General features: G+C 36.9%; 5 protein-coding genes across 6 annotated transcripts; 2 read left to right on the top strand and 3 right to left on the bottom strand.

Annotated features, from left to right (window-relative positions):
• On the bottom strand, positions 1-8,448 carry LOC120014721 (protein FANTASTIC FOUR 3-like). Of its 2 annotated transcripts, XM_038866757.1 has the most exons (5): positions 8,296-8,448; positions 6,155-6,215; positions 2,570-2,665; positions 1,993-2,076; positions 1-1,306 (listed from the first exon to the last, which is right to left on the bottom strand). In XM_038866757.1, exon 5 carries the CDS (start codon positions 1,043-1,045, stop codon positions 152-154), a length of 894 nt encoding a protein of 297 aa, XP_038722685.1. In that variant the 5' UTR covers positions 1,046-1,306; positions 1,993-2,076; positions 2,570-2,665; positions 6,155-6,215; positions 8,296-8,448; the 3' UTR covers positions 1-151. The 2 variants fall into 2 exon arrangements, with proteins under 2 accessions (XP_038722685.1, XP_038722686.1); XM_038866758.1 differs by lacking the exon at positions 2,570-2,665.
• Positions 8,449-10,055: 1,607 nt separating this feature from the next.
• Positions 10,056-16,517, top strand: LOC120015245 (protein phosphatase 2C 70-like). The gene is made up of 13 exons (XM_038867571.1): positions 10,056-10,271; positions 11,621-11,810; positions 11,931-12,131; positions 12,239-12,414; positions 12,516-12,674; positions 13,540-13,683; positions 13,772-13,833; positions 14,387-14,525; positions 14,986-15,080; positions 15,538-15,653; positions 15,732-15,861; positions 16,164-16,218; positions 16,302-16,517. Exons 1-13 carry the CDS (start codon positions 10,140-10,142, stop codon positions 16,461-16,463), a joined length of 1,761 nt encoding a protein of 586 aa, XP_038723499.1. The 5' UTR covers positions 10,056-10,139; the 3' UTR covers positions 16,464-16,517.
• Positions 16,518-17,027: 510 nt separating this feature from the next.
• Positions 17,028-20,364, bottom strand: LOC120015246 (RAN GTPase-activating protein 2-like). The gene is made up of 2 exons (XM_038867572.1): positions 20,194-20,364; positions 17,028-18,786 (listed from the first exon to the last, which is right to left on the bottom strand). Exon 2 carries the CDS (start codon positions 18,773-18,775, stop codon positions 17,177-17,179), a length of 1,599 nt encoding a protein of 532 aa, XP_038723500.1. The 5' UTR covers positions 18,776-18,786; positions 20,194-20,364; the 3' UTR covers positions 17,028-17,176.
• A 2,323-nt stretch (positions 20,365-22,687) lies between these two features.
• LOC120014424 (40S ribosomal protein S16-like) lies at positions 22,688-23,436 on the bottom strand. Its single transcript, XM_038866371.1, has one exon. The coding sequence runs from the start codon at positions 23,370-23,372 to the stop codon at positions 22,938-22,940; it is 435 nt and encodes a 144-aa protein (XP_038722299.1). The 5' UTR covers positions 23,373-23,436; the 3' UTR covers positions 22,688-22,937.
• Positions 23,437-25,117: 1,681 nt separating this feature from the next.
• LOC120015667 (2-hydroxyisoflavanone dehydratase-like) lies at positions 25,118-26,405 on the top strand. The gene has a single exon (XM_038868192.1). The coding sequence runs from the start codon at positions 25,248-25,250 to the stop codon at positions 26,277-26,279; it is 1,032 nt and encodes a 343-aa protein (XP_038724120.1). The 5' UTR covers positions 25,118-25,247; the 3' UTR covers positions 26,280-26,405.
• Positions 26,406-27,038: the final 633 nt, after the last annotated feature.

The following is a 27,038-nucleotide window of genomic DNA, read 5'->3' on the forward strand; positions in this document are numbered from 1 at the left end:
AGCATCTTCAAATGAACCATAATAACTAACCAACACAAGCATTTTTTTTTTCTTTTCCAAAGCATGGGAACTCATAAGAGAAAGAGGACAAAAGACGGTAGTTGATTAGGCCAAAAAAAAAAGGAAATTAAGAGAAATCCAAAACAAAACGTTAAGATGAGGCCACCCAGCAAGGCTCCCAATTTAACAATCCATTCTTCTCTTGTTCACCTTCTTTGCACCTACTTGGCCTTTGATTAATCTTTTCAATTCCCAATTCATCCCCAACATTGATTTTATTTCCATCCATCTCCTCCTCCTCAACACCATCATCCTCTGCTACTGATTCATTATCGTTGTCATTTTCAAACTCTTCTTCATTTTCTTCACTGTCTGCATCATTAGAGTAGTCAAAACTAGAAGAAGAATCTTTGAATAAGGTTAGTCTAAGGCGGCCATGGCTTCTTTCAGCCTGAAAGTAAGTGTGTGTTGGAGGGGCTTTGATGGCTTCGATTATCAACCGTCCATCTTCTCTGTGGGGCCTAACTTGGAGAGATTCTGACCCTCTAATCGTTGTCAAGGGAGGTGGAAAGCTACAAGACTTTCCCTTCATAGAACTCCAAGGTTGACGAGGTTTTTGTTGCTCCCTTGTAGTAGAATATCCAGCTTGTGAGTCTGCTGAAGACATTGGGAAAATGCAGTCTTCAGTTGTATCTGTGCCAGTCTCACTGCCTAAATTTTCAGTACACAGTTCCAAGCTCTTCTCACTAAGTGTACGCTTAATCTGAGGAGGGACATATTGTAGATCTTTCTGTGTCGCTTCTTCCAAGTGTTTAGAGGATTCAGAGAAAATTTTAATGAAGCTCCATCCACCATAGTCAGGAGTTGCTGTTTGAAATTTCTGTCCAACTTCTTTGGTGTTGTAGTCTAGGAAACAGGATTTGAACGCCAGTTCAAGAGGTTGAGGGAAGTGGGTTTTGGTGAAGATGGTTTGTCTCAATGTTTTAGATTCTACAAGCTGAGACTCATGGCAAGACTGTAAACCTTGGCATACAATTGTGGCCATAGCTAGAGAGGGAAAAACAGAGTATAAACAGAGGAGTTACAATGAAGATGTTCTTGCTTTGTATGTGCACAGTTTCTGGTGGTGGTGGTGGTGGTGGAGGAGGAAGAGGAAGAGGAAGAGGAGGGAGAGGAAGGAGGAGGAGGAGGCAGAACATGAGGGATTAGTGAGGGATGGGGGTGTGAATTTGTAGTCCCAAAAAGTGACCGAGGGTGGGAACCTTTTTGCACCACTTGAATTATACTATTATTGATCTGCCATACACTGCAAAAAAGGAATAAATACATAAGGGAGCAAAAGAAAATCTGCACCTACTATACAATATTGTTGTTTTTTACTTAAATTTTATTTTTCTAGAGTTGGAATTTCAGTGAAAATTCCTTCTCAAGTTCTTACATGGACAGAAATTGAGTGTGCATATATGGGATTTACTTATGTGTGGACATGACATGGATGTAGTCAGAGAGAAAGATGGGTTTTATCCTTTGCTACAAAATTATCAACTCGGCTATTCCTTTTTTCTTTTCCTTCCAAAAGAAAGACAACAAAAGTCCATAGAAAACAAAGGATTCTCCCATCTATTTCTTGATACTCGATAGTGATTGCCTTACTCACCTTGGTTTTGTTTATATTTTTCTACAGCTAATTAAAAAAGAAAATGCATAAAGAGACAAAGGGCATGCATTCCCTTCTTTAGTGTGTACATAATACATACTTGTATGCATGTATAATAAATATTTACACACTATATAATAGTCTAGGAGAGTCAAAGCCTACGTTGATTGCTTGAAAGGGAGTAATACGAATAAAAATACCAGCCACGAACTATTGAAATTCCAAAAATGTGTAAAAATTTTGGGTTTGGGTAGATCACATTTAGAGAATGCATGCATGCTTTCATGGATCAATCAATGATTATGTCTTCAAATAATTAGAGTTAGGAGACAAACCGGCAGTATGATCGACAGCCTATGACCCACGGCGGATTCAAAGCATGGCAAGGTTATGGGGAGTCCCACCTGACATGACCTGCCCTGAAACATTTCCAGTTTGTACAAAATCATGATACTGTAAAACATAACTCATGTTAGATTTTCACAGATACTTCACAACACATGGGATGATTGATAAATATGTGAATAATCCAATCTGTATTTACATCCAAAGTATATATACATGACTATATTATAATCTACTACAACAACATCCATGAATATTTTAATTGCTCAGTTTGGTTAATGTTAGATCATTATTTATGTCTTTGGTGTGGCCTCCCATCAAAACCAAAAACTAGTCCACCCATACCAACTGTACGGACAAGTAATGCATCAGCATAAATATTAAATATTAAATATTAAAGTTTGCTTGCAAAAGAAAGACGCGATCCTCCACTAAGAAAACCTTTTACTTGTCGGCTAGCTGCTTGGCCATGAACTGTCTCTCATAAAAAAAGATAAAGATTGAAGGAAGAAGCACTTACAGAAACCTGAGGCTGTGAGGCATGTGGATAGAGAACAAACGACCTACCCTAAACTACAAAAGTTGATGGTAGGACTCATTTTCCACCTGAGGGGGCTTGTCGGTACGATTCACAAGTTTAGAAAATTAAGAAGTCCATTTGCACTGTTACAAGAAAAGAAAGGAGCTGGCATCAGAACATGTACCTTGTACTGTACCATGAGTTTCCCATGTTGCTTTACTGGGCCATACACATGCATGATGATGATGATGCAGGAACTAGTACAATATGTATTTTCTTCTAAATATTTTGCTTGGAATTTATATCAAATGTACATATTTAGTATCTTGGGAGCCAGTGGGGAGAAAGGTTAATAGCAAAACAAGTCATGAATTCTCCAATAAAATTGTTAAAGTCCCACATCGCTTGGTGAAGCCAAGTAAATGTGGAACATAAACATGTCCCAATAGAATAACACTGAAAGTGCCTTTTAAAAGGACAAATCTACATGGGGCTTGGGCGTAAATATATCTAGTGGTGTGGGCCAAAACCTTTTTGGCTTTCTCTCACCTATTTCTTTTACTTTCCCCTAATTTCTTCAAATTATAATAAAAATGTCATGTATTTGTAATGCGTTCACCGTTCAAATGATCAGTGACCAAATTTCTCCATCTTCAGATTACTAAACCAAAATTTATTAGTATATTTACCATCATAACTGGCATCAAAGGAGCAATGCACTACAAGCAAACATATCATAGAGAACTTGTAGAAGTTATTTTAACTTTTCAATGAAATCATGCCCTTTCATATTGAAAAACCAAAACATCAGCCAGCACAAGAGGATAAAACTTGTTGCATTGTATAACAAAGTCAATTCTAAAGAAAATAAATATTTGATAATTCTAACCATTTGATCAAAGTGAAAGTGTGAAACACAGAAAATAAAATATATAGTAAGAATTTATATGCAGCAGCCTTCAGTCCCCCATATTCACGAAAAGCAGTTAAAAACTTAAAATTGAACAAGCAAACAACATTAACACATCTCACTTAAACAATATGGGTTTAAGGGTGTCGAGCATGAAGAGAGGTATAGACCCAAACAACTTTTCCCCCACTCCCCTAATATCTAGTTATGGAAGTCCTAACAAAAGGATGTGGTCCTCATTCCTAAAGTTTCGCTACAATTTCCTAAGAAAGAAACTTAGTAACCTTTGGTGGCTCCAAAAGAGCATGCTTTCCATATCTTTCTTGGAACAAAAGACTATTGTTTTCAAACTTTACCATAATTGTCTACCAACTGAGATGGAAAGGATGTTTATTGTGTGTGCATGAGAGAGAATAAAAATTTACATAAGAATCTGTCTGTTTATGCCTTTGTTCAAGTCCTTACCACTTAAAGAAGGAGAAAGTGAAATTTACATCAGAATCCATCAACATTTTGTTTGACTAATTAATGAAGAATCTTTAATAAGTGAGAGTGCGTCATGTACCCTTGGCCTTAGCTGAAGCCTAAAGTTAGCGCTTTGATTTTTTTTTTCCATAATAATTATTATTTTAATTAGCAATTTGTTAAGAAAGACAATCAAATCCAGTTCAGTGTTTACATAAGCACCTAAGAGAGAGTAGAAGAGAGAGAATATAATTTAGTAAAATTTGGAGTATGTACTCAAGTAGCATCATTGTGGATGCTCTAAACAAAGCACTCTTCTGACCTTTATGACCCACGTTAGTGCTACCTTTATCTTCCATTATTTTTAATGTTATGTTTATTAACTCAAAAGAAGCATAGAAACAAACTAAGCGGAACCTACGTAATCCATGCAAACATGTCATGAATGGTCATCTTTTCACTCAGTAGAAAGTAAACATAAAAAAATGTAGAAAGTAAACACAAGCAATTGCACTGAGCTTTTCGACAAAACCTTTTATAAGGGGAATGTAAATATCACAGTTGAATATAGCTTTATTACATTCGTTAGAATTTGGGCCTAAGCTATTTTTACTACTGTTATAACAAATAACCTCTATCCCTTAACTGCTTTGCAGGACTCGTTTTGAGAGTTCCTGCATTTGTCCAAGCAACTAATAATATTCCGATTGTACAATCTAGACAAACATATTATGGTGCTATCTGGGAATAACTGTACTAATGATAAAATTTAGTAGACAAAGGGAATAATCTGTTATAGACTAGTACAGAAAACTTACAGCCACTAATATGAATGATTAATGAATAATGAGACTTCTTGGTGAAGTTTCAAGAAAAGGCCGCTGACGGGATAAGCAGATTCTCTACTATAGCCCTGGCTCATTTCTTCCCCCCAATGTGAAAGGTTCGTCACTACAACCTATGAAACACTGGGGGTTGCCTATCAAAAGTGTTACTAACATGACCCTTATGGTGAATCAGTGAATGTACAGTGAAACAAGTATTAAATGGACATCACAAATAAGATAAATAATTATTGCATGGCACCGGAAATGAGATAAGATAACAAGATGAAGATCAAACCAAAATCACAAACCAGCAAAAGAAAAGGCAGAAAAGAAAAAGTATCTCTCTCTTACCCAATGATCCATAGAGGTCACCATGATGCAAAAGTCGATTGATTAAACTCACCTCACACTAGAAACTGACAAGACACATATAATGTCTGCACTCAGTCATTCAATATTCATTCCAGACTTCCAGTCATTGAGGCATGAAACAATGTTCTCAGAGTAAGATTAAAATGGCATATTCTGAAATATGTCAATCACAGCACAATGACAGTGGAATCCAGGTTGAATTTTCCATCTTCCATAAACTGTAATATTGTATTACAAATAAATGCAATATAAACCCTGTCTTCAAGAAGTGACATAGAATAAATTAAATAACCACACATGACTTATAGAGGAATCTACTCATGGAACAAAACATTGCATTCCTATAGGTTAGTTATACGACCCGAGATGATGTATAGGTTTGAGTGTTGGGCTATTAAGAAACAAAATATCCAAAAAATGCACGTAGCATAAATGCGAATGATTCGTTGGATGTGGCTACACGAGAGAAGATAGGTTAAGAAAATAAATTCTTAGATCTAAGGTAGGAGTAGCAACAATTGAAGATAAGTTGCGAGAAATCCATTTAAGATGGTATGGGCATGTACAATATAGAGATAGCATGCGGTGGTGAGGACAATAGAGAGAATTTGTATAGAAGAGATTAGGAAGCGAATGATGATGATGATGATCCTTATTACAACACATTGATAGAAAATAATCCTAGTTGTACGTAAGAGGAGACTAGTAACAGTAATATTTGTAATATTTAATTTTTCCACCATAAGATGCGGAGAGGAAAACATTTAAACACGTATTATAGATATCAGCTTTGATAAGAATCTTGAGGTTTTAAGAATCACATTTTATTACTATTTTTGAAAATTAGGAAAATCTATACTACAGGAAGGCAGCTATTATGGAACAAATTATGCATCATAGAAGTAAATTAGCACGGTTACATCACATATCATGACAACATATAACTAAAGCTTAATCCTGATATCTTGCAAAAGGTCAGAGGCATAAAACCAGAGCAATAAAGAACATTGAGTAACAGAATTTCCTGTTAAATACACCTGATTGACATATGTACATACCATACTCTGTATGAAGAAACATTTTGTAGCTGCTAGTACGGCTTGTATTTCTGATCAGATGCTGTCCAGATAAGGAAAGACCAGATATTAATTTAACAGCCATTTGAAATAGTTGAAAATCACAAAGTATACAATTCTAACTAGTATGTATTTTTTTGGAAAGTCGAAACAGACTTTTCTTGATACAATCACTCTGGCAATAATGCATTTCATTCTTATGCAGAAAATAGTATGAAAATATAAACGCTTTATCATGAGGATTTAGATTGATTAAGCAAAAGTTGCTAACAGGCTAAGAATTGTCCAAATGGTGTGTATCAAGATTCAAGCATAAGAAAAGACAATAAAAACCATCAATCCTTCGTTTTAGAATTAAACTGCAAAAATATACATTTCAAACAGTCTATCTCTATTTAGAATCCATAAATAAAGCAAGTTGTGGATAGTGATTATGCAGTGGAAGGGCAATGGCAACATATCACACTAATAGTAACGTGTTTATCAAATTTTAAGCACATAACACATATATTTGAGAAAAGAGATCCTAGAGACAAACGGCCATATCAATTCCACTTGCGACCAATCCACAGAGAATGCTTCTAGTAATAGCAAGCATCCAAATATTGTAAGTTTCCACAGTTGCACAAACGCAAAAACATACCGCACAGAATTAGTGATGAAATATATGTATATACTAAAATGCATACCTGTAATCTAATGGAAATGAAAGCTTTTCTATGATAACTAGCATCTTCCAAGATATATTTCCATGACCAATCAAATAGATGTCGTGGCGTCAGAACTATCCACATTAACATTTTCTAGCTTTTTTTTTGGCTCTTGAAAGCAAATCCTTTTGTGTCACAAAAATTATTTTGTCAGAGTTTTTTCATCTACAAGGTAAGCTTATTGACCTTCATTTGGCGAACATTAAGTACGAGATTCATGCATCTTCAACTTCAAGCATATTTCTGACTTAGTGACTCTATACGACTAGCCTTTTGCTTTCGTTGAAGATAAGTCCCACAATATGAGTGCAATTGTGGTAACTCGAATTCGAAGTTGAGCGAGAACAACGAGTACGCTCACCTCCAAACCGCCCTTAGCCAGTCAATTATAAAACTAATGTCATCTTTTTTTACTATCCAAATTCCAAACAAAACTTCTGAAATTGTTGACGTTTCTGCCACATCTTTTGGCTCTAGAAGAAAAAAAAATTGTATTCTCACCTGGAGTTGGGCATCATCTTCCGTTTTCCCCTTTTGTCATAAAAAGATGCGAAATTATACTAATAAAAAATAACGACCCTAACCAACACTTGTGAGGTTTTTTCCTCTTTGGCCCTTGAACTCGAAGTCTCATGGTTTTGTTCCCAAAAGGCACCCACAAGCCAAGTACATATGGAGTCAATCACCATACACCTTATGCAGGATTATGGTATCACAGTATGTTAGATGTATCTTAACTTTTCTAACATTAAAAGCTTCAGGAAATCTAAAGAGGTATCATATCAAACCACGATAATCATGAATTGAAAAAATTTAGCTTTCTCCATTATCAATCTTGAAGGTGTGTGTCTACTTGGAGTCATTACTTGAAGCAGAGTCATTACTTCAGCTTCATCATCTATAAATTCTATAAAGGTAAAATATACCAACGGCATTCAAATCTAATAAATGTCTTACATCTTAACTATTAATTTTCAGCAGCATGATTGTTTCAACTAGTTTAATGTTTTCGTTGTTTGTCCCTACAGGTTTTAGGACAGTATTAGCCTTAACTTGTTAACACTCAAGCATCAGAACATGAAGCTTACTGTGAATGAACTTAACTTAACCCTAATGTTTCTCGTATCTAATTGTTCTCTAATTGAAACGAGAAAAAACACAATTTGCTGCACTAAAACAACACAATTTCTCAGTCATGCGTGCATATAAAGTAATTCAACGTCTCCAACAAAGATGGATATTGTGATCTCCTTAGCAGATGCTACAAACAATAAACAATTTGGATTGTCGCGATTAATTAAACTTACCAAATGAGGATCAAAGCGATTAATTAAACTTACCAAATAAGGATCAAAGAGAAAACCGCAGATAAACTTAATCAAAGGACTGAGAAAATAAATCAAATTCACTTACATAAGCAATCGGAAACCTAGAGAGAAGCACACGACCACAGGATCGTCCCTGCGAAAGCAATCGCAAATGCCATTTGCATTTCCTCATTCAATGCCAAATTTCGCCTGAAGTAGAGAGAGGACCGCGCACTGAAATCGCGCGCATAACTTTTAGTTTTTCATTTTGAAACCACCAGTGATAAGCGTCTTCAATTGGCCAAAATTACAAAATCGCCCCAAATGTCATGCGTATTAGATTTAGCCCCCTTGAGGTTTCAAAAATTACAAACACTGATCCTCGTTTTGTTCTATTCACGAATTCGACTTTTGTCTTCTTGTATTCTCCTGCCTTATTAAGTATTTTACTTTTGTAAATTCCGTAGAGCATTTATTGTATTCCAAATTATAAAAAGGGAAATCGTTTATAAGAATTGCCAAAATCATTTTATATTTAATAATTGAGATAATATCCGACTAATAAATAGTCATATGTATGTAGACTTTTCATAGTCACATTATCATCTAATAAAGTTGTTACCTTATATATGAATATATTATAATTACCTAGGTGCATTGCATATATACACTAAATCCCTAACAATTTGTTCTCCTCCTACTCATTCTTGTAAAATCACAAATCTCTTCAAGACATAGAGAAAAAAAAATGTCTCTATCAACTTCCAATCTAACAAAATTAACGCAAAAGAACTTGCGTTTGAGCTCACGCGCGAATTTGGTACGTTGTTTTTGAAATTTAAATTAATTGTGCATGTTTTAATGATAGCCACGAATCTATCACAATCACTCATTTACAAATATCATGTGGGACTAATAGTTTTCATTTTTCATCTCATGGAATCCTTCTGCTTAGTATTTTGTTGATTTACTTTAATGACATATTCTCGTTCGTTTTTATTGAACGATGAATTTGTTATGTTTTTTGTATATATGTTTGAGAGGTACCTTAATATTGTATGAAAATTATGTTGTAATTTATAATCATCATGTTGGTTGGTATGAATGAGAGAATGCTAATTTTGAGTAAAGTTGAATCCTTGGTTTGTTATTTTACAATAGAATATATATATATATAAGAATTCTCTTATGTAAACGTCCGCAACGTCCTCGAAAGGTTCAACTAGATTTTCCATTTTCAGCCTGCACAAAGGTGTCGATTTACCCTATTTAGCTAGACATATGTATTTAGGAGAACCCTAGACAAAGACACTAAACAAGATATTAAATAAGGGTTTTTTTCCCTTCATTTTCAAGTAATAAAATGAAAAGTTTATATGGTAGTCACTAGTCAGAGTAAGTACATGTGTTGTAAATAAACATAATCATCCCAAAGACCACATGCAAGCAAATGAAGATTATATTTTTTTTTTCTTTAATATGGTTCTACCTTCACTAAGATTGAGCCCTTTGGATTCACTCTGATGAAGTAAACTTTTGAATATGTGTATCGTATTCTCAAATGTTCACTAACGAGATCAGAATAAGTCGTTAATATTTTATCAAGAGATGTGACCCCAAATTATTGGCTATAAGTTTTGCATCGAGGATCCAAAACCAACTCAGCCAACCCATTGGGTTGCATGAAGATACACTTGTATGTACATCATTTTGTGCGATTGAAGATGTATTCTATCATACACTCTTTTTTTTTTGAAACATTCTATTATACACTTTAAATTTATTAATGATTAGAAAACAAATATAGATTTATTATATGGTTTTAAGAAAATAATTATGAAATGGCCCGTTTCCAAAAATAAAAATGGTGAGGGTGGTATGTGCGACCATTTCAAAGCGAGGTTCTCGCGAGTGAGGACCCAATCTGAAGAGAGAGACTGAGCGACGACGATGGCGATGCTAGAGAGCAGTGTCGGTGTTCTACTCCTTATCCTGCTTCTGATCCTCATCATCATCCTCCTCGCCTGCAAACCATGGCGCTTCTTCTCCTCCTCCTCCTCCTCTTCCTCTCGCACTCATAAGGTTTCTCACTTCTCAACCTCTTTCACCATTTAGGTATTTGATTGATCGAGCTTTTCATCTATTTTATTCCAAATTTCGATGAATGCAATGTTTTGTTGGGTCGACAAGAATAGGAAGAAATATGAGAAATGATCGGTGGGGATTTGTAACGGCTGATTTAACAGTGATTTCTTATTACATCATGCTTCGTTTGTGTTTCTTCTATTGTAGTTAAATTTGATAGTAGAATAAAGCAGTGGTGGTCGTGAGAATTTTTGATCTTATTAAAAATCATCTAGTGTGACTGATAAAGTTTTTATGAAACCTTTACATTTAGGAGTTGATATGTATGAATCTTTGGTGTTAAGGTGCTCTTGAAAGGTTGAGGTGGCAGGCTAGAGGTATGCTTGTGGAATATGATTTTTGATCAGCATTGAGGATTACTGTGTGATTGATGCTAGAAGTTGTCACAATTATAGGGGCATCAAACTTATGAGCCACATATGAAACTAGTATGAGCATGTACAAACATAGAGATAGCGGTGCGGCGTTGAGGGGAATCGAGAGAATCATAGAATTATATAGAAGAGTGTAGGAAGCAAAGAGTAAGACCTAAAAAGACTTGGCTTGCAGTAGTAAGAAAGAATATATATTCGATAGGAATTGATGAAAGTATGCTACTAAACAGAAATGAATGGTAGAAATGAATACACGTAGTGGTTCCCTTTGATTTTCTCATTGACTCATGTAGATGACCTCAAACTTTTGTGATAAAGGCTCGGATGATGATGATGATGATTCTTCAATGGAAAATAGCCAAATTCTTGGATGCTCATGCTCCTCATTAAGTACGGTTTACATGTTCGTGTATGACTCTTATAATATAGAGAAGAACAAAATATAGGAGCAGGTAAAAGGAACATAGCATTTGTACAATGTAAGTATTGTTTCTGTATGACATATAATTATCATTTCTATTCAAGAACAAAATAAATGTGTGCTTTAGGGATTCACAGTTTAATATATAATAAGTTAATTTCACTTTAACATAACTTTAATTGCAATTTCTCATGACATGCACTTACACATAGAAATGATAGGAGCCAATGGCTAAAGAGAATGCATGTAGTGAATTCTAATTAGTTTCTCTTATGATTAATGTACCCGACTCCAAACTGTTTGATTCAAAGATGATGGTATATATAATAGATATGCATTTATGATTTGGTAATTTAAGATGGGAATAATTTCGTATCTCAGGTCTAATGTCATATACTATAATCTGGCACTCTATATGTCTATGCAGGCAGATATTAGTTACCCCCTGTAATTCTCATGCTTATCTCGACTTTTGCTTTCTTCATGTATAGGTTGATGATTTAGAGAGACCCCTTGTTTCAGATGATGTCAATCTTCCCCGGGACCGAACTACTGAAGCAACAAGAAATTATGACATTGAAGGAGCATTTTTTCAAAATGAAGGGCTTTTGCGTTCACCCCAAACACAAGGTCTCATTTATAAGCAGAGGATTTCAGCTACGCCTGCCCATTTGACTCAAGGTATCTGATTTTATGCATTCAATCAAATATCAAATGAATTTATTTCTTTTGCAGTTACACCGCAACATTTGCTCATCTTTCATGATTTTTATAAGGTTTCCTTTGCATGGTTTCATTCAGGTGATAGCTTCGCCCTAGATGTGAGTGCAGATCCATCTGAGGATGTTTTGATTGGCCAAACACTGAAACCTCCATTGGTGACAGAGCACACAATTGAAGTGCCAAAGCATGATAGACATGAAAATCAAAGCCCTAAGTTGAAGTTTGGTTTGGAAAATAATGTATTTCAAGAGTTTGTGCCCAAGGTTGTCACAGATCAAAGTAATTTCTTTTCTTTCACTCATCTGGAGAGATTAATTCTTTTTAACTTTTTGTTAATTGATTGAATGTGGAAAACATGTGATCATATTTTTCTGTTAGAACTGCAGGAAGTTATCTTTCTCTGGAGGTCAACTCTGGCCCCTCTCGTGGATCCCGTTGCTGTGCACAGTCAACAAATGCTTCTAGTCAAACTTTGACCCTTGGAAGGGTTTCTCCAAGCGACTTATTGTTGCAAGACTCAGAGGTTTCTGGGAAGCATGCAATGATAAATTGGAATTCAAATGTAATCTCTCGATAATTGTACAACTTATATTTGCAATTGAGCGGTGTTTGCCATATTTTTGGTGAAATGATCATCCTCAATGTACTTATATTTGATCTCAGAAAATGAAATGGGAGCTGGTAGACATGGGCAGCCTGAATGGGACACTTCTAAATTCCCAATCAATCAACCATAGCAGCCCTGGAAGCAGACAGTGGGGTGACCCAATCGAGCTTGCAAGTGGAGACATTATAACTCTTGGTACGACTTCAAATATATATGTAAGTAAAAGTTTCTCAAACTTATGTGTTTGGCGGATAGTGACGAACTTCGGGCAAATCTATGATGCACATGATATTTTGGAAAAAAAAATCGTGAACTGATTTTTCTGTATCAAGATATTGTGTTCTTTTTAAAAATTACAGAGTTCTTGCATTTTAGTAACTTTTAGGGTGATATTTTTCCCCAATCAGTTACCATGATGAAGTTTGATGTCACTCTTGGAATTTAATGAGATTATCATGATTCTGACAATATATGTTTCTTATTCATGTTCCTGAATTTTTGGTCTCTAAGATACAATTTTTCATGCTCTTTCATATTTATCTGTAGTAATTTGTAGTTTGTATGTGTCAGTAAGAGGAACATTTTTACAAATAGATGATACATTTTTTCCATGCATTCTGTAAGGAGTCTCCAAACTGAAGAAATGGTTTTTGTGATGTGAAAATACTTAAATGTCCTAAACATACTTTAATAGTTTAATGATGTGTTGTTCGCGACTTCGCGTTACCTTTTTCCTGTTCTTTTTTTTGAAAACTCTCTGCATACTTGTTTTGAATCTTCTCTCTTTTGTTTACATTACTATGCTTAAGGACCTGCAAAGATTAATCTAAAGCGAAAAGGCCATCCAAGGAAAAACTTCTTGTTGATGGAAAGTTATTTGATTCCTGATTAGTTTTTGCAAATAGTCTATCAAAATTTCTCTTGGAAATTCTATATTAAGACATCTTTTGTACTCCTAATTGCTTGTGTGGTGACCATGTCAAAGAGTATTTATGGTTTGTCATTCTGTAATGTATCATTAAAATCACATTCACCGATTCTTTTGATCATTGTCCTATGTATCTGTTTTGTATGTGGCAGGTTCATATTTCATCTCAATCTGAGTGCCAGATCCCCTTTGGAGTTGGCATTGCATCAGATCCCATGGCTGTGCGACGAGGAGGGAAGAAGCTTCCTATGGAAGATGTTTGCCACTATCATTGGCCCCTTCCAGGTGTTCACGAGGTATAACTGTTGGCCTTCCTTTTTTAAGTGTGGAATTAGAGTTTTTGGTCCAGGAGATAGCTGACCAACCCAATTTTCTGCCTTGCAGTTTGGACTTTTTGGTATCTGTGATGGGCATGGTGGAGCAGAGGCTGCCAAATCTGCTAGCAAGTCGGTAATCTTTGTATTATCGTTATGTGCTGTCTTTCTAAGGGTTGTGAAACAACTTCTATATATCCTTACATTTATATTTCAAAGTGAAACTTGGAATTTGAATTTGTACTGCTATGAGTTTCTGTGATGAAGCAATGCTCAGTTTTCCCATTATAACCCTAAACATGCAATGATCATCACCTTTTTTATTCCCCACCCCCAGCCGCTTTTCCCTAGTTATTCATTTGATTGTGGCTCTCAGGATAGCTAATATGAGATATTTGCTGTCTTCTATTTTTTTCATTTACTTCCTCATGATGACAATTGAAACTGTGGGCCAGTGGTGCAACCTAAGTCACTAGTTTGGTTCCTGGAAACAGTCTCTCTACATATTATGTGGGGTAAGGTCTGTGTACATCATGCCTACCCCGACCACGCCCACTACGGGAGCATTGTACACGGGGGTTGTTTACCATTTATTTATTTCTTTATGATGAAATTGTGGTATTATTCTTGGCTCCTCCGCTCTAGTGGTATTTTGTAATAATTTGTTTAAAAATTAATTCTTCAGAACCTTCCCTGAGGTTGTTGGTAGACTGCTATCAGATTCACTTAGAAGGGAGAGGGTTTTATCACAATGTGACGCTTCCGATGTTCTTAGGGATGCATTTTCTCAAACCGAAGCTTCCATGAACCATCACCATTATGAGGTCTTGCCTTATTCTCTTATAGTGTTTGTTTTACTACCTTATCTATCTCACATGTCAGCGTTCGTGATTAAATTATTTGACATGTGCATCTTAGTTACTTTTTCTGCTATAAATACTCAACTAGGTGATATGCTTCTTATCCATGACATTTATCTTTTGCTCTCTCTTTTTTTTCTTGTGCAAGTACTACAAAATCCCCTCTACTTAACCCGAAAGTCAAACGAGTCCCTTTACTCTCTTTTTCCCCTTGAAAATAAACATCCAGAAGAGAAAAATTGTAGCAACTTCTTAGCAATTTCAAGCGATTATGCAAACCAGTTGATCTCTTTTGTGTAGTTAGCCTGCTGATTATTTTACTTCTTTCAGCAACTTCCATTAATAGTTATCTTCTTTCAAGCTGTTTTTGGCTGAAGTGATTATAGGGTATGTTTTGTATGTTTTAATAATAAATTCCTTGCAGGGTTGTACTGCAACAGTGCTTCTGGTATGGACTGATGGTGATGAAAATTTCTTTGTGCAATGCGCAAATGTTGGGGACTCAGCTTGTGTGATGAAGTATGTTTCTATTTGACATGCCATCATCCATAGGATCATCAGGAGCATATACCATTGAATATTATATTATGTTTCTTTTCCCCTGGTATTGTTACTACAGCTATGTTGTAAAGGACTTATTCCCCGTATGACCTATGACAAGCTGATTTCAACTTGTTAGGCTAACCTTCAGAAAAAAAAAGGTCCTATGCCTACTACTTTATAATGATAAAGCATGTGAATAATGGTTGGCAATAAAATCCTAAACCAGGTTTTAAAGGCAAATAGTACTTACTGTTGGACGTGGTATAGTTCCTACTTAATGTGGTTCTCTTGAGGCCAAACTCTTGCCTTGTGCTTGTGAACTTGTTCTAATTTCTTGTGCTTATGGCTGTTTTTAGCTTTTATTGAATTTAGTAAGAGTTTTTGTTTTGACAACCTTTAATATCATATTCAAAAGTGGAAATGAATTTTTCAGTGTTCATGGGAAGCAGATTAAGATGACTGAAGACCATAGAATTACAAGTTATTCTGAAAGGCTACGAATAAGTGAAATAGGAGAACCATTAAAAGACGGGGAAACCCGTCTTTGCGGTAAGTAGAGCTACTATATTTGACTTGTTAATATAATGTAATAGAATGTTGATATGCGCTCTTTCACCTCGTTTCCAGGCTTGAATCTTGGTAGGATGCTTGGAGACAAATTTCTGAAACAACAAGATGCCCGGTTTAGTTCCGAGCCTTATATAAGTCAACCCGTGCATATAGATCAAGCAAGCAGTGCCTTTGCGCTATTGGCAAGGTGATTTTGCTCCTGATTGACATGTTTTTTTTTTCTTTTCAAAACGTTGATCATGTTGGATAACATATTTTTCCATTTGACTATTTCATTTATTTTTCCCTCCTTGACTGTGCTCCCATGCTCTGTCTCCTGATGGTTGATGCTTTGATTTTTCCCACTTTGGCTTTTTAAAAATTGCTTACATGATGAAGCTCGAATCTTAATATTAGCTTTTCATAGTTATGGTTTTCTTTCTTATGTTTTCCATTTATTAAATTCATCTCTGAGTAAAAATATAAATGCCGGGTTCTTAAAAATTGCAGTGATGGTTTTTGGGATGTCATGAGCATGAAGAAGGCAATTCAGCTTGTTGTTCAGGTTTCTACAATATTTGTTTTGAGCTCTTCAATTTTTTTTAATCCCTTTTTTGTATTGATTTTTCGAAATTTGTGCTTTTACAGACGAAGGAAAGATACTCTAAAGACGAAGAACATTCAGCAAAGAAGATTGCTAATATATTGTTAAGTGAGGCTAGAACACTGCGATCGAAGGATAACACCTCCATAATTTTCTTAGACTTTGGCATGACATCAGGATTGTCCTCTTGTAAAGTTGATTGTTAATATGAATTATAAGGGATTAGCATAAAGTTATGATAGATTTTGGGTTTTACCTTATTTTCAATTCTTTTGCCATCCATGACTCCATGTTACCTTATCATTCCTTGCTTATCAAAATCACATCATGATGAATATCCATTTGGTGGTTACCTTTCCATAGCTCCCTCTAGCCTCTACCAAATGGATATTCATCATGATGTGTTTTTGACGGAAGGTGCCTTAATGTGCCACGTTGTAGCCCATGTCACCGTCACTGGTGGTGCAACAGGTCGTTGGCGGTAACTCTTAACGTAAGCAGGAGATCGTGATAAATAGTTCATTGAGTGTTTTCATTATTACAATTTACGAGATGGTTATTGCTCAATCTAGCATGGGTAAATGTCATCTTGCGTTATTTTTTTGCATTAGACCTTGGTACAGGTCTCAACTAATTCATAGGAATTACGGAGCCTTTCCGTCATAAAAATTGCAGTCTGATGAGCATGACCTGGCATTTCCAAATCACTAATGATAGTAAAACATTCAATTTTGTTGCAGGTATTTATATATATATAAAGGGCACCACGCTTCCACTCAAGTAACAATCTCCTCTGATGATATATGGTAAAGGTTTAATGGACTAGTCCAACCAAAATACTGTGGACGTCCCCAACAAATCCAAATGCCGCTGGAGCAGCAAACTAAAAAACAAAGAAAGAGAATGCCATTCAAGAAATCTACTCCTGCCCAACTTCAAGATTCTTCAGTTTGGATTCCAGTTCATTGTCATTATCTTCATCATCTCCAGATCCGTCGTCACCATCTCCCCCTTCAGGATCATTATCATCGAAGGATCCAAGTACATTAGGACATTTCTTGAACATCTCTTTTACCTCATCAATGCCTTCATCAGAAATAAAATTCTCATCAATGTTCAGCAACTTAAACCCAGGCTTCTGAACCACAACCTGAGCCAACAGCCGTGCACCGGCCCTCCTAATAGAGTTGGCACTCATATCAACTTCCACCAACTGGAGATGATCTTCATCCAAGGCCTTACCGATCTGGATGGCACCTTCATCCTTGAGTTCATTTTCAGCCAAATTCAACTTCGTAAGATGCTGCTTTACTGCTAAAGCAGAAGCTATAGTAGGAGCAGCTTCAGCTGTAATGTCGTTTCCAGCCATCTCCAGAACTTCAAGCAAAGGAGCAGACTCTTTTAGAGCATTTGTTATAGCAATCGCACCCTCATCTTCTAAGTTCAAGTAGCTCAAGTACACCTCTTTTAGATCAGTGAGTTTGGAGAAAGCTTTACCCAGAGCAACTCCAGCCTCTACACCAAACATGTTATCACGAAGATCAAGTTTCTTCAGTTGGGTACAAGTCTCAAGTGATTCAGATAATGCAACTCCTCCTTTTGAACCAATCCTTGTAGAGGAGCACCGAAAATCCTCTACCAAAGGAGAGCGTTTCACAACCTCAGATATAGCGAGTGCCCCTTCATCTCCTGTCATATTATTATGAAACTGGAGGATCCGAAGCTTCTCTGTCGATGGAATCAAATCACAAACTGCTCTTGCAGCATCCTCAGAGATGCCATCATTCATCAGATATAGCTCCTCTAGGGTGTGCTGCGATCTAAAGAGTGCCCCAAATGCCCTAACACCCTTCTCACCCAAAGCATTGTTTGATAGGTTCAGAGATTTCAATATGCTACCTTCAAGAGCGGTTGAGAATATATTCATAACTTCTAGAGCTTCGGTCTCAGGTCGTCCAGCAATAAAATCAGATAGGTCAACTTCCTTCAGCTGGTCCTTGATGGATAGCAAAATGGGCTCGGCAACACAAGCAGCTCCTAATCCAAAGCTTCTATTGCTAAAGCGAATTTTTGTGTAAGAATTCTTCTGCTCCTTTAATGGCCTCATAAGTTCCTCAGCCTCATCTGCCTCAATAAATGCCCTAGGACCCTTTGATATATCAAAAAAGGTTTCTCGAAATGCATTAACTTTCTCAGATGCAGGGCCTCTTTTGAGAACTTCCAAAATAAGCTTGCTGCATTCCTTGGCATAAAGCTGCACTGCAGAACTTCCGTCACCATCAGGCTCTATTTCATAGTGTTTATTTGCAATGTCAAAAGCCACATCCTCAATTTGTATTGCACTGTCCTCGGCCTCGTTTTCATTAAGACTACCATACTTCTGAGTAAAAATAGAATTAGAATTAGAGGTAAGATTGCCTATAATACGTTGCACAAGCATCTGCCGAGTGTTCTGACTAGGAGGCCACAGTTTAATTGAAAATTGTTGGCGTTGTGACTTCAATGCTGTGGATTCCATTGCAACAGAACCTTAAAAATATGGGTAACAAACAATTAAAATGTTAGATTATATAAATAGAATAGTAAAAAATATATGAAGGTAAAATACTACACATAACAACTACTGAAAATGCAAACATGTTAGTTCTCACGTCTCATGAAGAGTATTGTCTATTTCTATTTTATCAGTTGAAAAGAATGTGAATCACACTGAGATGATCATATTTACTCTCAGAAGTTGCCTATATGCCATGACCAAACTGGACCTTCTATTTTTTTAGTGTTGCCAAAACTTAGGAATACCGATGCCTTACACATCTAGCAGATATCAAACAGGTTTAAACTTACACTAGTACTACTGAAACATTGCAAGTCCTCGACAGCCAACGTACAACTAATGAAATAAGCTTTTGATGCCAGCAGAAAGTGAGAGACCTTTTGAATGCAGCGGATCAAATTATAAAGATAGAGCAAGTAAAGGATGACTTCAATTTTCTTCGAAAAAGGAGTCGTGGAAACAACAATATGTCTACTAAAAATTCAGTTGGTTTCCCACTGCTAAGTTCTTTATTTAAACAACCAAGCATATGAAAAAAGGCTGGAAATACCATTGACCAAAAAGGAAGAGGTCAAAACTAAATATAGGTCAAAACTACATAATAGTGGTGGTTGGTATAAGGGTGCCTAAGATAAAACACTCAAAGACTAGATTTGTTCTTGAATTGTTGCAAAGGAATCTAAAAAAAAAAAAAGAGTTAACTCGTAATTTGATTAACTGATTTTCAATCTCACTCATTCCCTTCTATGCCACCAATTTTGTTCTGGGACGCAAATATAAAAAAGGGAAAAATAAAAAAGGATCAGGAATTGTAGAGAAATTCATGGCACTAAAACTCTCTCACAGAATCATAGTATAAACGGGTTCCTTCTCATTAATTATTTTTACTCTATTCATTGTTCTTATATGTCTAACTTGCTAGTTTACCTATCATAAGACGTTTCGTAACAAAAAGATGTCAAAAGACCCATAATTTATAATATAACAAATATATATACTGATACATTTCCTCCGTAGTTTCTAAACCCTAAACCCATAATTTCATTCTTAAAGTAATTTTTCCTATGAATGTAGTGCTGCGCAAGCTCCATTAATTCACTTCAGGTCATCCGATTCATCATCAGGCTTCTAAACCATCAAGAAAAACACATAAGGGCACCTCCTGGTAGAACCCACACAAGATCTACGCTAACTAATTGCATATGAAATATGTGGACTGCGATAAGCAATAGCACAACAATTCGTAACCAAAAATTCAAACTATGCACAAAAACACGGACGGATCTAAACAAAAGTCTGAGATTAAACATAGAAAATTCAAAATTGACGCTACATATAAACGAAGAGGAGAGGGAGAGTAAAGTAGGGAAGACTGATACCTTCCTTGCTCTCCGATTCGCGTTATCGTCGAACGAGAGAATCACGCCTAGTCTCAGGCGGGGAACGAGTGAGAGTGGAGGGAAAAAGGCAGCTCGACGACTGAAGGGTAGGTTTTTGATTTTTGGTGGTATTTTTGAGGTTTTAATCCAAAAGTAGATGGGAGTGTTTGGCAACGAGATTAAGATGGGGCAACAATGAGGATAGCTCTCTTCTTGTTTTTTACATTTTTGGGTATGTACGGATTTAGCCCCCCGTACTATACAAATCTCAAAGGTTACATGACATGATTGAACACAAGCTCCAAATCTCATTCCAGTTTCTTGTTTGCTTGCTGAAATTGCGTGGGTTCTCAATTCACAATAATATTAGCTTGACATTTAATTAATTAATCTTCCAAGATTTAAGAAGATTATGCTTGTGAGTGTATGTGTGATTTAGGGTTTTTTGGTTGGAGGTGGCTGCACTGAGGGCAAATGCAATGGTGAAGTGGTATTGGACCAACAAAGATGTTGTCTTTTGCTGATGTGGCTGTATTGTAAAATGTGTTTTGCTTATGTGGCTGTATTGGGATAAGTGTTTTGCTGATGTGGATGTATTGATATTTAATGTTTTGGTGTAGTTTTGTTGTGAATAATATGAAGGAATGGAATGTTGTTGGGTTGGGTGGAAAGAGAAAGTGTGTGGGAAGAAAAAGTGTATAGAAATTTGTGTTTTGCTGATGTGGCTGTATTAAAATACGTGTTTGACTTGACTTTTTGTGTAATAGATGTGGGACCGGACCAACAAAAATGTTGGCCCAGTAAATTGTTTCTTATTGCATTTGCCCTGACGGTGACTATGGAGAGGACTTCTCGTTCTCCATTGGCACTCCTACACCATTTATCTGGTTCTAACCAAAAGTATTGGCACTCCTACACCATTTATCTGGTTCTAACCAAAAGTGAAACTAGTGTGTTGTCGTGTCGGAGATGAAGGCTTCACTTTGTTTAAGCTTATCCAAAAAAAGGGCGGTTTGACCTGTTTAATCGTCGGAGATGGAGGCAATGTAAATGTGTTGTGTTACAATGACAAATGTATACATATCTCCCAGGGGAGATATCGGCTATCATATCTCCTTGACATTTGAATTAAGAAAACAGAGTCTTAACATATAAAAATTTGTTGGAAGAGTGGAACATAACCTCTACAGCTCCATAGGATCCTCTCAACTCACTAATTTCAAGTTCAACGTCCAAAAAACACAAGAGCATTGGTCTAACAAATTGCTTACATTGATCAATATTTTCTTTCTGATCATAAACCTAACACATCAGAATTGGATGCCAGTTTAAACATTCAATATCAGAGAAGCCAAGGAAGTCAACAAGGTATAATAACGTGTCACAAGGAAACTATCAAAACATATCAAACAGTCTACAACCATCCTCATTACATTCATAGAAACTAGAAGCTAAAGTATCTGATTCTAGAATTTTACTACTCCCAAAAGTTGGAACCAGATACAAACGAATGGACACGAAACAATCAACATGGAGAAACCACCTGATAGCGTGTGGACAGTAATGTCGGACCATCGCCAATCTAAGAAGGCGTGCAAAAATAAACACAAATATGCAAAGAATTTCTTACATATCCACTCAGACTAACTACTGAAGCATCACACAGTATAAATATCTATGTAACAATCAGAAGAAAACTAGATGAAGAAGGCAATCTGATCCCATGATTCGCCACTCAAAATCATGAAGAACGCATGAGATTATGGTCAAGGGCACAAGTCAACCCAATCTGAGACTGAGAATATGGGAAATTAAACCATTTCTGCAATTAACATGAAGCAACCAGCAAAAAAGAATCTGACCTTCCAAACAGAAGAAACAGTTCACAAATTACTAAAAATGGATATAGCCCCGTAACTTTGGGAGAAGGGCTGCCTCCTCACAAAGGGAGTCGCAGTGACCCATCCCAGGCGACTGTCTACCGTACTTTGCTCTCCAAGGAGCAGCTCTTCTCAAAAGCAAAGGACACGACGAGCAATAGCATAAATACCCTCTTTCCCTTCTGCTCGAGCGGCTAGTCAAACATGAGCTCGTCCATAGATATCTTTGGTCTTCGATAACCAAGGAAGAATGTTATATTACTAACGTGTTTACTTCCATAAAGAAAAAAAAAATCAGAATAAAGTGATAGTAATACTCGCACAACACCATTTATTGAACCCCAAACCGCCTTTCACGAGCTCTACTATCTGATCATTAATGAAACAAGCTACAAGAAAGATTGTTCTGCACCTCAGAGCATACTAAATCAATTCCAAAATTATCTGATCTATTGCCACAACTACGAATATGAATCCATGCCTACAATAGTGTCCCAGCATTACAAAAACTAGATAACAGAATGATCATTCACAACGGCAAACAAAATCAATCCAAAACCTGGGCAATGAATCCCTCACTCACACACACACACACAAACTTAACATTATGACTGTGACGGTAAGAAAATCAAGCAGCATCACACACAGAGACATACCTTATACAATATTTCCTTACAAAATAAGACGAAGCAAACGACCAGGAGACATAAATAACCTGATTAAAATTCACTTGAAACACAATATGATCCATAAAGAAAACAAAATCTTCGATCATAAAATATTATGGAAGCCAACAAACGCATTAAACATTCTGTCCAATCAAAGCCGCAGATGAAAGTAAAATAACCTCTATCAAGTCCCTCTCTAACGGTAAGACTTCTGGAACCTGGCCCTGGCGCCACGGCCTCCGAACTTCTTGGGCTCGCAGCGTCGTGGGTCAGAGGCCAGAAGAGTCCTATCATACCTGCCCAATATGTCCTTGATTTCCTTCTTGCTCTGCTCGTCCACGTACTTCTGATAGAAGGCCACCAAAGCCCTTGCGATGCTCTGCCGGATCGCGTAGATCTGAGAGGTTTGACCACCTCCGTTGACACGGATCCTCATGTCTACTCCTGCAAAACGGTGCCGTCCCAGTAGAAGGATCGGCTCATAGGCCTTGAAGCGGAGGATCTCCGGCTCCACCAGCTCGATAGGGGATCCATTGATCTTGATGAGGCCGCGGCCTCGCTTGCAGTGGGTTACGGCGACAGCTGTCTTCTTCCTGCCAAAGCACTGCACGGACTCTACTGCGGCTGCCATGGTTGGGTTCAGTTTGCTGGTGACCTGTGATTTAAAACCCTAGGGAAAGCGAGGAACTATACTACATTACTACAGTAGTACTATAGTATCTATTTAGGGTTTCGAGAAAAGGCTTCGGGATTGACGGTTAAGATTGAATCTGATTTTTTTTTAAAAAAAAAAGATGCAGATTTGAATTTTGTGGGCCTTGGCCCTCCTGGCTCAATTAGAAAAAAAATAAATAAATAAAAAGAAGAAGAGGGTAAGGAAGCCCATTAGTGACGGTTACCACCATGTCAGAGTCGCAGAAGCCCATTAGGGCAAATGCAATAAGAAACAATTTACTGGGCCAACATTTTTGTTGGCCCGGTTCCACCTCTATTACACAAAAAGTCAAGTCAAACACGTATTCTAATACAGCCACATCAGCAAAACACAAATTTCTATACACTTTTTCTTCCCACACACTTTCTCTTTCCACCCAACCCAACAACATTCCATTCCTCCATATTATCCACAACAAAACTACACCAAAACATTAAATATCAATACATCCACATCAGCAAAACACTTATCCCAATACAGCCACATAAGCAAAACACATTTTACAATACAACCACATCAGCAAAAGACAACATCTTTGTTGGCCCAATACCACTTCACCATTGCATTTGCCCTTAGTATGGGTGCTAGGGGCAGCTGTAGTTCCCGCTGTAGACCTTTTGAGGGATAAAAAAAAATTTATTTATTTTCTAAAAATTATATATGTGTAGTACTCGGAGGAGTAATGATTCTAATGACATATTTTTTGTTCGAAACAAAAACTAATACAGTCAAATCAGCAAAACACATATTCCAATACAATCACATGAGCAAAACACAAATTTCTATACAATTTCTCTTCCCACCCAACATGGATGCCAACAACATTTCATTCCTCCATATTATCCACAACAAAACTACACAAAAAATCAAGTACAAATACATCCATATCAACAAAACACTTATCCCAATACAACCACATAAGCAAAACACATTTTACAATACAGTCATATCAGCAAAAGACAACATCTTTATTGACCCAATAAGAGCATCCACAATGGTGCAACTTATGCACACACTTCAAATTTCACTAAATTATATTCTCTCTCTTCTCCTATGTGGTATAATTTAATTGGGTGATTTGGTCCCACAACCTACACTATTCATCAACACTCCATACATTTCCACACTCTATACTCATTTTCTTTATTTTCTCTCTCTTATTTTCCATCACTTCTCTCTTCCTTTTCATCTTCTCTATTTCTTTCTATAATCTCTCTCTTACTTTTCATCATATATATCTTCATTTTTCATCATCTCTCTTCACTATTCATCAATTATCATACACTTCAAATATCAAGTATGAACTAATTTTTCAAGTATCATTTTTTATCACAAGTGTGCATGTAGTGCTTAACTTATCAAGAAAGTATCATCTCAAGTACTCATTATGAACATCTACCACTTAATTTATCAAAAAAGTATCATCTCAAACACCTTAAAATCATCCCATTATGAATGCTCTAACACTTTACCGTTCCATTTGCCGTAGAGGAGCAGAAGCCCATTACCATGTCAGAGGCTCCGTCCCACTCCCCAATCTGCCTCGAACCACGAGAAATTTTGTAACCATACTATTCATTCATGAACTATGACACCACCATACCGTTCATTTAACGCAAATCGGAGATCGACAAACCCAGTGAAATAAAATAATAAACATACCAGGCTTATTTAATCTATGGCACTCTTTGATATGCAATTCGAATCGTAACGCACTACCATTACTGTCTTGTTTATTAATCCTCTTCTTCTTCAGTTTCAAGAGAGCCAAACATTTCAGTTTTCCTGAAAATGGCATCCCCAGACAAGGAAGTAGCCGGAGAGGTCCCTCATGTTATTCGTGTCTACAAGGATGGCTCAGTAGAACGTCTACTAAGCTGGCCATCTGTGCCACCATCACCAAACCCAGATCCTCAAACCGGTGTCTCATCAAAGGATATAACCATCTCTGAAAACCCGAAAATCTCTGCTCGCCTCTACCTCCCAAAAATCGAACCAGATGACCAAAAACTCCCAATATTGGTTTACTTTCATGGTGGTGCGTTTTGCATTGGATCTGCCTTTTCATCTGTTGACAATCGTTACATGAGTGGATTGGTCTCTGAAGCCCGAGCTATTGCCGTCTCTATTGAGTACAGGATGGCCCCGGAGCACCCTCTCCCGGCAGCATATGAGGACTGTTGGGCTGCTCTCAATTGGGTGGCATCTCACTCTGAATCCCAAAACGAACCCAATAAAGATCCCTGGTTGTTGAGCTATGGTGATTTTGAGAGGGTTTACATTGGCGGTGACAGTGCTGGTAGTAATATAGCTCATAACATAGCAATCAGAGCTGGATCTGAGAATTTGGAATGTAATGTGAAAATCTTGGGTGCTTTGATTTTGCATTCTTATTTTTGGGGGTCAAATCCAATTGGGTCCAAAACTGATCCTGATAAGATCAAGCCATACTTGGTATTTGACTCAAAATCAATCGAGTCAGAATCTGGTGTTGATACAGATAAGACACTCCCAGCTTTGGTTTGGAGCTTTGTGTACCCATCTGCACCAGGAGGTATTGATAATCCTATGATCAATCCAGAGGGTCCAGGAGCTCCGAGCTTGGCCAAACTCGGGTGTTCGAAGTTGCTGGTTTGCGTAGCTGAGCATGATGAATTGAGAGATAGAGGTGTTCGGTACTATGATTTAGTGAAGGAGAGTGGCTGGGATGGTGAATTGGAGTTGTATGAAGTGGAAGGAGAAGGTCATTGCTTTCAAATATTTGATACTGAGACCACCAAAGCCAAGAACATGATCAAGCACTTGGCTGCTTTTATCAAGTAGCATCAGAAAACCAGATTGTTTTAACCTTCTTTTATTTTCCTTGTACTTTAATTTTTCTTGTTGTTCTTAATGTTATGAAATAAAGGAGGTTTTAAAAAATGACAATGAAATCAATTTAGTCCTTCATTTTCAGCCGTTGCTATCACAATTATTTCAACTGCTCAGTTGAATATACATAATTTAAGTGAATTCGTCAACTTTACATATTACACGTTATGCATATGAAATCATGGACGTACGACTCCAAACTTAGGATTCCTATCATATATACAGGTGGCATTTGAGACCAGTTCAAACTGACATGGCAACAAAATAATCTCAGGATGATGACTATTTGCACTCCTCACTTAACTAACTACCCCTCAATCTAAGTAAACCCCAATCTAAAACATAACAATTATAAGTACACCCCTTGTTAAGGTTTTCTGAAAAATCACCATCTGCACCCCCGCCTGTTTCCTACTTTCTCTACTTTCCTCTGCTGGCGTGATCGAGTTGTTGGATTGGCAATTCACTGGTATACTTGCAGCAAGAGCATGAACGTTAACTAAAATTCAGTTCCTATGATGCATCATTCAAACAATGCAAGTGCTACTTAGTAGGTGAAGAAGAGTGAATGAGTACACAAACTATATCGGACTCCGGCCTCCTTCTAGTAAATACATGGTTGAGGTTCAGGCTTCCAAGACCTCACCTGAATAATAGAGGATATGTTGTAAACACAAGAAGCAACTTCCCTGCTTTCCTCTGCCGACCCAT

The sequence above is a fragment of the Tripterygium wilfordii genome, chromosome 14 (genome assembly GCF_013401445.1).
Source record: "Tripterygium wilfordii isolate XIE 37 chromosome 14, ASM1340144v1, whole genome shotgun sequence".
NCBI classification, from domain to species: Eukaryota; Viridiplantae; Streptophyta; class Magnoliopsida; order Celastrales; family Celastraceae; genus Tripterygium; species Tripterygium wilfordii.

Bases quoted from the DNA above. Each gene is read 5' to 3' on its own strand.
- LOC120014721 (XM_038866758.1), bottom strand. From the start codon at position 1,045: ATGGCCACAATTGTATGCCAAGGTTTACAGTCTTGCCATGAGTCTCAG.
- LOC120015245 (XM_038867571.1), top strand. From the start codon at position 10,140: ATGGCGATGCTAGAGAGCAGTGTCGGTGTTCTACTCCTTATCCTGCTT. The intron at 11,811-11,930 runs GTATCTGATTTT...GGTTTCATTCAG, and splicing joins GCCTGCCCATTTGACTCAAG to GTGATAGCTTCGCCCTAGAT. The intron at 12,675-13,539 runs GTAAGTAAAAGT...TGTATGTGGCAG, and splicing joins GTACGACTTCAAATATATAT to GTTCATATTTCATCTCAATC.
- LOC120015246 (XM_038867572.1), bottom strand. From the start codon at position 18,775: ATGGAATCCACAGCATTGAAGTCACAACGCCAACAATTTTCAATTAAA.
- LOC120014424 (XM_038866371.1), bottom strand. From the start codon at position 23,372: ATGGCAGCCGCAGTAGAGTCCGTGCAGTGCTTTGGCAGGAAGAAGACA.
- LOC120015667 (XM_038868192.1), top strand. From the start codon at position 25,248: ATGGCATCCCCAGACAAGGAAGTAGCCGGAGAGGTCCCTCATGTTATT.